This window comes from Dioscorea cayenensis, chromosome 15, assembly GCF_009730915.1.
Source record: "Dioscorea cayenensis subsp. rotundata cultivar TDr96_F1 chromosome 15, TDr96_F1_v2_PseudoChromosome.rev07_lg8_w22 25.fasta, whole genome shotgun sequence".
NCBI classification, from domain to species: domain Eukaryota; kingdom Viridiplantae; phylum Streptophyta; class Magnoliopsida; order Dioscoreales; family Dioscoreaceae; genus Dioscorea; species Dioscorea cayenensis.
In genome coordinates this window covers 8048312-8059722 of record NC_052485.1, presented here as the reverse complement: position 1 = coordinate 8059722, position 11411 = coordinate 8048312, and the positions used below count along the sequence as shown (strand labels likewise).

General features: G+C 33.3%; 1 protein-coding gene across 1 annotated transcript; it reads left to right on the top strand.

The window, feature by feature from the left end:
* Positions 1-1860: 1860 nt before the first annotated feature.
* LOC120277171 (probable ADP-ribosylation factor GTPase-activating protein AGD8) lies at positions 1861-8749 on the top strand. Its single transcript, XM_039283921.1, has 7 exons — positions 1861-2106; positions 2198-2316; positions 3974-4415; positions 4590-4844; positions 7466-7588; positions 8036-8137; positions 8268-8749. Exons 1-7 carry the CDS (start codon positions 2029-2031, stop codon positions 8373-8375), a joined length of 1227 nt encoding a protein of 408 aa, XP_039139855.1. The 5' UTR covers positions 1861-2028; the 3' UTR covers positions 8376-8749.
* Positions 8750-11411: the final 2662 nt, after the last annotated feature.

Genomic DNA, 11411 nt, shown 5'->3' with positions numbered 1-11411 from the left:
TTTCCTTGAAATGTTGAATGGAGATGCACTCACTTGAGATGGTGCATTTATTTTATTTATTCACTCCAACACTTTTCTACCTTTGTGATGCATCCTATGAATGCTCTATAGTTTCTTACTGTTTTTTTTTAAAAATTTTACAATAAATGAAGTGGAGCACATAAAAGACACAAAGTTGCAAACACCTCTTTCTCTTTTAGATGTTTTCAGTGTGATCTAAATATAAGGAATGGATACTTGGATGTAGCTCAAAATAAGTGAATGTTTAAACCATAATAGGAATTAAACATTGAATGTTTAATAAAACATTGTATATTAATCAATTATCCCTGATAAACATGATACAAAGTAAGTGATGTGAGTGAAATTCACATCCTTGCATTGTCCAATCTGAAAAGAAGCTACTTGCACTACAAACTAACAACCAACTAAAAAGAATTACTATAGTCAATCAAAAATCAAAAACCGATTGAAATCGGAAATCCAAATATAAAGCTTTGATGAGTTTTTTCCTTGTCATGATTCTTCTTGTTGATCCTGTCGAAAGAAGGAAGAAGAGCCCTAACCCTTCGTGTTGCTCCCTTCGAAAGGAGGAAGGAAAGGAAGAAGAGCTGACTTGGAAAATTGAATACGATCTGGAAACTTCTAGTTGACATGGCATCTACAGGTGATGTGTCCATGCCAAGTAGGTACTATGACATGGCAATTCAGAGCTGAGTCAGGAATTTCAGCGACCACGTAGGACATTTGGTGCCGGAAAGAATTAGTTGACTGCTCAGTGAAATGAAAAATAAGTTGGGTGACCATTTTGATGCATTTTAAAGTTCAGTGCCCAATTTGAAAAAAACAAAGTTGAGTGCCCTACTAAAAAATTTACCTTTAATGGTTTTCCTATGTTTGGAATGAGATTTATGCAATTATTCTTCAACCATGAATTCTCACGCATATGTTACTACTACGACTAATGGTTTTCTATATTCCAATTAGGGGTTTGGGTATAAAATATTCTAAAGGTAAAAAAAAAAGTTATATAAATAAAATGGCAAAATGTACCTCCAATTCAATTTCGGCTTTACATCCTCTTTAATTCTAAGGCATTAGTTTGTTTTTTATATTTTTTATTTTAAATACCTTTTGCTTATTTTGTTAAATTATGACTTTATTTATAATAGTAGATTTACTTCTATCTATTACTGAATTTTTTGATTGTTTGATAGACAATTTCATAAACCAATAATTATGCTTAACAAACATGTTAACCAGTTAATTACAGTAAATTGGATTGAATTTTGTAGTCTTTCTTTTGCAATGCCTTGACTTAGCATGGCCATAAAAGAGGTTTAAGAATCACTTTTCTTGGGTTAGTGTTTAGAGATTTAACAATTTTGTAGTAATTAATTATTTTAGAAGAGTAACAATAATTTGAGTTGATTGATTGATTGATTTATTTTTAATAATATTGTGCTTAAAAGTAATTTTAAAAAAACTATCTACATTCACAGGAATCTTGCATCTAAAGTACATATGCAAACGCCCTATTTTAATTTTTAAAAAATTTTAAATATTCATTACACTAGAAAGATACGTGACTAATTAATAATCTTTTATTGATTAATTATTTTATTAGGCTAACATTTTCTCCAAATATTGCTAAAATTTTATTTTCTTAGCGTACATATGTTTATGTAAAATTAGAAAATAAAAATAAAAACTTTTTATTAAAACTTTTTATTAAATACAAAGAAAAAACCAAATTTATCATTTTTATAAAAACTTTTCTTAAAATTTGTGTATATAACCCTCTGAATCTTTACTAAATTTCTATTGTCTTCAAGTATGAAAACTTTTAGGGTTGCATATGAAAAAACCCTTTTAATTTAATAATATTAAGCAATTCATCACTGCCTCCATAACCGATCCGGCAACGAGAGAGAGAGAGAGAGAGAGAGAGAGAGAGGGGAGAGAAGAGGTTCTTCTCCGATCTGGAACCACACTTGCTCCTCTTCTCTCTGGAAGGAATCAAGAGATATGGCTTCCATGGCTTCTGAGGGCTTCACAGACAAGAACGCTGTTTTCCGGAAGCTGAAATCTCGGTCGGAGAACAAGGTAACCCTTTCTTGTTTGCAATTTTTTGGATCTGGATTTGAAGCACCAGATCTCCGCGTAGAATTGCTAGATCTGATGTGTTTTCTCTCAGATATGCTTCGATTGCAACGCGAAGAACCCGACGTGGGCGTCGGTGACGTACGGGATCTTCCTCTGCATCGATTGCTCTGCGGTTCATCGTAGCCTCGGTGTGCACGTCAGCTTCGTCAGGTGTGATTGTCTTTTGATTTGATTGCGGAAAGGAAGTGTTTTTTAGGGTTTTGTTTGATGTTCTTGTTTAGGGTTTATGTTATGCGCTTAATTGGTTTGAATATCTCTCAGGATTGAACAAGCTATTGATGTGATTTTATTTGGCATGCTTGGGGAGTGATTTATCAATACTTTATTTGCGAGCTTGCTGCTGGCTTCGTTCATGCACAAGCTCTTTATGATTAAAAGCATTATCTTTTGTTTGGGAAAATCAGAAATTTCTGATTTTTCGGTTTTTCATTTGAATGAATATGAAGATGTTTCTATGGCAAAAGAAGTTCAATGGGTCTAGTGGTCATCATAAAAAGAGAACCTATCAAGTTTTAAGTTTGTATAGTGTTAGGCATTTTCTCTTTGCCTGCCATATGGATTACTTAGATTCTTAGAAGATGACATGCATTGGTGTAAACAAAGGTGGTATCTTTAGAAGTGCATTAGTAGTGTCTTCTGTGTTGTTGAGGCTCAAGTTAATCTAATTACATGGTGAAACTAACTATATGCTTTTGGGGAGACCTTTACCTAAGACATATGCTTTGCTCTGCAAAGTGCATGCTTGGTACCTTGAAGGATATATCTGTGCTGAGACTTATGGTTCTTAATAGGCTGTATTATTTGTATGCCCGAAAATTAGCTATTGTCTCTCTTTTTAAGTTGATCTCCTTAACTTTATGGAGAAGAGTGGTATTTGGAAATATTTTCATCCATTTTATAGGCGCTTGCATATGTGGGTTAGATTGGTTGGCCATCCCATATTCTGCCAAGTTCTTTCTTTATTTCTTTTATTTCTTTTATTTCTTTTATTTATTTATTTGTTTATTTATCTTTGATTGATTATGGACTAAGTGCATGGTGTGTGTCTGATGTAGTATCTAAGCCGCCAGCTTGGTTTGATCAATGGTGTTTTTGGAATGGCTGCAAGGTTTAAACTCTATTTTGAGTATAGGTGGTGGATCTCATTGCCTTTTGTAGGATTTTAACTCTCCTCTGTTGATTTGATAAAAAGATGCTTTGTGTTAATTTTTGGAGGAATCACATATTGACTATATTGTTGCTTTACACAATGCTATGACTGTGTATATCATGTTGCTTCTAACTGTTCTTTATGATGAAATAGGAAAATGTAACTATAATGAGATTGTGAAGCCTGATGATTTTACTTAACATTGTAAATGCCACATTTATCACGCCTGTTTTGTTCTCTTTGTTTTTCTCCTTTTCTGGTACTCTAGTCTATACCTATGAAGCCTGCTGCCAATGTGTAGATTTTTTGAATAGCCAGTAAAAAGTTTTGAAGTGTCCATTATTCTGTGTTTGCTTTTATTCCCCTGCCTCTGACCTAATTTATGATGTTTGAAGGTTACTAGAAGTCTGAAAGTGGGGAGAAAAAAAAAAATCTGAAATGAACCTGAAGGTGCAACCTGTGAATAATTGAGATAGTCGTCTAACACTAGATAGTTTGAGTTATCATGTTTATTCTTGATTTCTTTTGAGGTAGCAACTGGCTCAGTTACTGATCATCTTCTCACTTGAGATTGAATTTGCCTACTTTTTTATGCTGAGTTCCTAGTTCATGGTATAGCTTTATCAAGGATCATTTTCTCTCTCCTGATTATGCTAGGTCAACAAATTTAGATTCTTGGACGCCAGAGCAACTAAGGATGATGGCTTTTGGTGGCAATAACCGTGCACACACTTTCTTTAAGCAGCATGGATGGACTGACGGTGGAAAAATTGAAGCAAAGTATACATCAAGAGCTGCTGATTTATATAGGCAGGTCCTCTCCAAGGAAGTTGCTAGAAGCTCTGCAGAAGATGCAATTTTGCCTTCATCCCCTGTTTCAGCACCTCCATCACAAGATGGAGCCGACAGTGTTCCAGAGCTTAAGCTTATAGAAACATCGAAAGGAAATTTAATTGATACACATGACACTATTGAGATCAATCACTCACCTAAAGCACCTATTCATTCAGCAGTTACCAATCCCGTTAAAAAGCCAATTGGTGCCAAGAAGATTGGGACTAAAACTGGTGGGCTAGGTGCTAGAAAGCTTACCAGCAAGGTAAATTTTTTCTTTTCATTTAGTCAACGATTATTTTTTGTAAATGATTTACTGATGTTTATATGTATTAAACTTGATTAGTTTGTTTTACACCTCCATTTGGCATCTTACAATTCTTGGCAATTCTTATTCACAAGTGAGTCATTATGCTTTGACAAAAATATTTGCTTGCAGCCAAATGAAAGTCTTTATGACCAAAAGCCTGAAGAGTCAGTTCCTGTTGTTACTTCATTGTCCAGCTCTAACCCGCCACTTGTCTCATCTTCTTCCCGTTTTGAATATGTGGAGAGCATACCTGCTGAGACCTGTTCACTTGGCCCTCAGGTGATTAGTCATGTATCCCCACCAAAGTCTTCAAACTTCTTCGCAGAGTTTGAAATGGAGAGTGGCTTCCCAAAAAAGAGCAGCTCCACTTCATCAAAAGTTCAGGTAAACTCTGGGGCCTTTTCTGCAGAAAATTTTCTTTTATCTTCTTTTGTAATTAGTTGCTTTACCTGTTTTAATATAATATTATAAGCTCAAAAGAAGTTACAAATACGAATTATTATTTTGAACTACTCAGTCTGACATGTCTGCATAAGCATGTAGCCCTAGATAGTCTAGTGTTTCTCTGTCTAAATTATGCTGTTTAAGCCCATTTAAACTTGCTTTTATACTAGGACATCAATTTCTTTTTGGTGGGTGTGTTGGTATGAGACTCAACTATTTCTTAGCTAAGCCCTATTTATTTCATCCGTCCTCCTACCTTCCCCGTGGTTTAGTCTTTTCATTGCTTAAACTAATAGTGGCATGAATTTAAGATAATGGTTTGGATTTTGGAGTTATTACAAATTGTTCTACCTTATATGACCATTGAACATATCCAAGAGACAGCTAACTGCTTGTAAAGAAAATTCTTCATAAGCATCCATTTTGAAGAATGTTTAGGTTTCTCAAATGATCAATTATATGTAGCTTAGGGCCATGGAACTCTTTAAATTGTGATAGCACTTTTCTAATAAATTCAAAAAACTTATTTTATTGCTACAGAGCAAGTTTCTATTTCGTTTGGAAGACATGGCATTGTGTAAATGGGTCTTTTTGTGGTCTTACTTAATGTCACCTGAATTAAATTAGTTATTTGATTTTATGCAGTTGTATTTCAGCTTGTTCTCCAAGATGAGACTTGTATCACATGGTCCCATCTTCAAATTCTGTCCCTTTGGAAAGTGTTCCTAGCTTGATTAAATTTTAGATTAGTGACACTGGCAGTCATGATATATTTATCTATACATTGAAGGGTCAATATTGTCTGTTCCTAACACTCTGGATGGGAGCTGGGGGCAGAGATTGTCTATTTACTGTATTCAGATTGCTAAATCATCTGAGCAATGTTCATATGAATATATTTCTTAGCTAAATATTGTATTATACTTGTTAGAATGTGAGATTTAGGTTAAATGGAAACTTTACTTAAATGACATCGCAATGAAAGCCCATAAAAACAGAGGAACTTTGGAAAGATTTAGGAGTTCCTATGAAAAAATTATTTGCAGCTATGAGTATGTTTTGTAGCTAAGGAATTTTAAGGTTGCAAATAGATTTCATGGACCGTGTTCCTTGGATGCCGTATGTATGCAACAGTTAGGCCGTAATCAACATATATGTGATTTCTCTTTAGATTGTTTTGGAAATAGAATGAGCCACTTTGGCATAGACTTGTTATGTACCCTTGCCTTTTACTGGGGAGAGGAGTGATACAAATTTCTATTGCCGAGATGGTTTGAGATATTTGTCACGAGTCATGTGGATCTTTTAGCAAATTTATTTTAAGTGAAATGAACAAATTCTTCCTCTTCATCTATTGAACTTCATCTCTTAATCTTCATACTGGTCTGTCTTTCTGATTTGAATTCCCTGAAGACAAGGCATATGCAATGAGCTACTCATGTATGCATATTTCCTGTTTTCGACCAAAGTTGTGATGAAAGGAGTGGCAAATATACTTTATTATTTATCCGTTGGTTTAAAATCACTAGATTTGTGCATAAAGTCATCCATCCTTAGTTATTGAACAAGGGGATCTCTCTGAATTTTTTAGTAGTTGGCAACTTTAGATGTTCCAACACAGAATTTCACTCACAAATTTTATATGTTTTTTCCCCTGACAAACCATTTAGAAATATTTAAAATCCTTTCCACACCACATAACTTAATAGAAATATTCTTTATTATTTATCTGTTGGTTTAAAATCACTAGATTTGTGCATAAAGCCAGCCACCCTTAGTTATTGAACAGAGGAATATCTCTGAATTTTTTAGTAGTTGGCAACTTTAGATGCTCCAAAAAATTTTACTCACAAATTTTATATGTTTTTTCCCCTGACAGAACCATTTAGAACTTTCCACGCCACAAAACTTAATTTGATGTTAGAGCAAGGAGACCATCCTCGTGCCTTCCAGTTCCAGGAGAAGTTTGCTGAATATTCCCATAGAGGAGCTCATCTAATGTTCAGAACCATTTTAAATAAGGCTCCATCATGCTTCAGTTTTTCTTTAATTCTTTAACAGTCCTCAACAATTATGTTGAAAATGAAGAAGCCAGTCTTCCTATTAGGTTTTTTTAGCATGAGTTCTGCTATGCTTTTGCACTTTCTCAAATTCAGGACTGTCTTATATCAGGCAGATACGTTCACCCTCACAAACATGTCTCCTCCATTCAAACAATATTACAAAGTTAATTTTGTTTATTTTTGCGTGCTTTGACTGGTAACTGAGTTTTTGGTTGACCTCAATTGACAAATATAACCACTTTTCTTTGAATAAGACTTCTGGTGGCCTTATGAAGGTAGGAATGCCTGATTGAGATCAGAAACAGTATGGACAATCAAAGCGTATATACGACAAAAACGTTTATTATTTGATTTGATTAGAAATGAAATCTATTTTGAAGCAAATAATTATATTATATTGTAGAGGGATATGCCTTTTTTTACTGATCATGCATGTCATGAATTTTCATAACCTTTCTTGACTGTGAGTTTTGACACTTTGATCTTCATGAACTTCAGGTTGATGAAAGTAATGAGGCAAGACAGAAATTTTCAAATGCAAAGTCAATTTCATCAGCACAGTTCTTCGGTGATCAGGACAAGGCTACCAATGAGGCTAAAATCTCCCTGGAGAATTTTACGGTGTGTTCATTGCTGCTTTTGCAGATCTTTGTTTAAGCCTTAAACACTATCTATATTTCCTATTCCCAACAAGGCCCATTTATAATGAGCTCTTGTGCTGTCATGCTTGAATGCGTAGCATAACTAGTCCGGTCTCATTGCCTGTGATGTGAGACTTAAAATTACATTGTTCTAGCATACCGTGAGGTCCATAATATGCTCTGTATTTTATATTTGCTACCCTTGCCAGGCTTTCCAATTGTTAACTCTTGTTTTCTTTTTTGATTAAATGCATAGCATAGCTTGTCCATCTGATTGCCTGTAATATTTGAGGTGTAAGGTGCACTTTTCGAAAAGACTCAGATGCTGTATCAGCATTCTTATGTTTTAGTTTAGGCTTATCAAATGTAAATAACAGCTACTTTAAAATGTTTTTCTTATCTTCACTTTCTTGTATTGTTTGCATAGAGTTCAAGTTCCATCTCAAGTGCTGATCTTTTTGGTCGTGCTAAGGATGATTCTCAACTTGATCTTACCGCTGCTGATCTGATAAACCGAATATCCTTCCAGGTATTTATCGAAGTTCTCGTCCTGGACCTACTAGTGAATCGTAAAAAATCTCATCTGTCATATAGAGAAAAATACATCATATTTACTGTTGATAATCTGATATTGTATCTCACTTCCCCTTTTCCTTTAGGCATCACAGGACATATCCTCTATCAAGAACATGGCTGGCGAGACCGGGAAAAAGTTGACCTCCTTCGCTTCGAGCTTGCTTAGTGATCTTCAAGACAGAATGCTTTGAGCAATGGTGTACAAAGTTAATGATGAGGGTTCCAGAGACCCATCATAAACTGGAATACAGGGTCACCACCAAAATCCGTGGAATAGACTTTTTGAGCCATTTCTTCTTTAGTACAATTTCCAAACTTGAAATGATCAGTGTAGAACTGTACCTGTAGATCATACCTTTTCAATTATGTGGGGCTCATGACAAAATATTGTGTATTATAACATGTTACTGATGTCTTACAAGAAGTCTGATTGGGTTTGCAGATCTTCACATGACTTCGTTTACTTTGCTACGAGTATATGATGTAAACCATGGACTGATGAATGGGCTAAGTGAATATGATGAGATGAACGGTTTCTTTTTTAAGCCGTTTATATTGCAACATATTTATGAAGTGTCAAAAGAAGATTTATAATTACTAGCAAACTCTTCTAATTATCATCAGGTTATTTATGTAACTCAAAGTCTGCATAATTGCGTGTATGTTCTTCAATAAAAATGCCTTAATAGTCAATTTGTTGGTATGTATGTCTCTCTCTCTACTAGACTTATATCATTGTACCATTGTTGTCTGTTATAAAAAATATAAATATTGATTTTTATAATAATAAAAATAAAATTTCATTTAAACTCCTAAAGTTATCCCTCACAAAAGTTTTTATTTAGATGTATTGAATAAACTTTGTCTATTATTATTTTTTTTTGGGGTGTATATGCAGAAATATTGTTTAATTGTTTTAGTAATATACATAATATGTTTATATATATATATATATATATAAATATGCAAAAATACTAATTTCTAGAGTTAAATATGAGCAAGTTTTTAATCATTTAATATGTAGTAATATATTTTAATGGTGTATACTACTAGTAAAAGGATATATCTACAAAGAAATCAAATTTTAGAAGGTAAAGAGATATACATGCAATTAGATGAATTTCAAGGGTATATAAGAAAAAGAAATTATTATTATTATTATTATTATTATTTTGAAAACAACACCCTACACTTCTTGCTAATCAAAACCGCGGAAGTTGATGTAAATATAGTTTTTTTAAATATTAAAGGGTTGAAAATGGTATTATGGGGGGCGGGGCGGGGATTCCCCGGTTAAAATTCCCCGCGGGGGAAAAATCCTCCCCCGCTCACTCCCCCGCGGGGATCCCCGCCCCGCCCAAAACATTAATATAAAAATTTTCTACAAATAACTATAATATTTCTAATGTATTTATGTTACACATGCTAAAGATGCTATATACAATTGAAAATGAAAAATATAATGTATGATGAAATAAAATAAAAATTCTCAACCAAAGTTTTTTTTTTTTTACAACATACGTACATCATATATAAAATAAAAATTCACACAAAATATTTCTCCTAACAAGTCATAATATAATGTTTGATGAAACAACAACATTAAGGTACAAATAACATAAAGTTTAAAACTAAATTAAAAAATATTTAATGATGGATTATTATACATGAGATTTGGCATCAAATGGTTGGTTGGTCGTTTGGTGTTTTGTAGTGAAAAATTTTATAGTGAACAAAATTTTTGCTATAATCACATTTCGTGCAAAGTAAAATTACAATATTTGTTATATTTTATGAAAACTGACACTGAAATATATATAAAGTTAATTTAACAGTTTGATATGAACACACATTCTCTATAAAATTATCTTAATTCTCACATCTGTAATTTCATCATGTGAGATAGTTTCAGAGAATATAACTTTAGAATCCAATAATTAATAAAAAAAAATTGAAGATCTAATAATATGTCAGTACTCTCTTATATGTAGCAACACATGAATATTTGAATAAAAAAAATCTAGACAATTACCTAATTATCCAATTCATTTAAGTTAAATAAATAATTAGTTTTTATGAATATTAGAAATTTGAAAATTAGAAGTTTGAATTTTAATTTTGTAGATATATTATATAATAATTTTATTAAAATAATTTAAGATTTTATTAAATAAATATGTTTTAATGAAATATATAAATTTAAATAGTTAATAAGTTGTATGAAATAATTGTGAGTTCCATAATAATAACTATTTATTGATTATATATATATATATAATATTATGTTAATGTTGAAATAATCTTTAATAAATATATTAAAAATATATAATATATTCTTTTGGGGAATCCCCGCGGGGATTCCCCACGGGGTTCCCCGCGGGGAGCGGGGTGGGGAGACCATTCCCGCCCCCGCCCCGCCCCGCTAGGCGGGGAGGAATTTTTCCCCGCTCCCCGCCCCACGGGGGGATGTTTCGGGGAATCCCCGCCCCACCCCCATTCCTACTTTCCTCGCGTTCTCCAGCGAGGTATATATCTTATAATAGTTGCTACCCTCTTCCCCGGAATCCATGGCTTCAGAAAGCTTCGCAGACAGGAATGCTTGCACAAAGTTTATTTGTTAGGTGTGTTTCTCTTTGAGTTGTTGGCGGAAAGAAGCTATTTCACAATCTTAGACTGGGTGTATTGTTATGAATTTGTCTCTCTAAATCAAAGAAGACCAGATTTGCTCTCCATACCTCAGGAGAGCATACATTTCATTGAATTGAAACAGATCTACATGTCCATCATCATGGTTCATACATCAAATACTAGGGCTCATAAGCAAATACAAATTCCCAAGAGAACATCAACAAAATTATCAACCTAGCTAGAATTATTGCTCAGAGTTTACATAGATCTAAAGATGACCAACATATATCAAATAACATTTAAGATAACCTGTTAGTATAGTATGTGTGAATAGTTTAGTCCCACATTGGTTAAAGAGAAGAACGGGCATATATTTATATAATACAAGATAATAAAGAAATTAAGTAATTGAATTTGAGAAAAGTGCAAGCCCTCCAATATATATATATTTATTATTATAATTATATATTTATTTATTTAATCTATGAATGGGCACTTGTACACTTGGGGCATCTTGGGTTGAATTAAGATTTATTATTATTATTTTTAACGAAGAGATGCCAGTTGTTTTCTCTAACAGAAAAATTCAACCGTTGTTC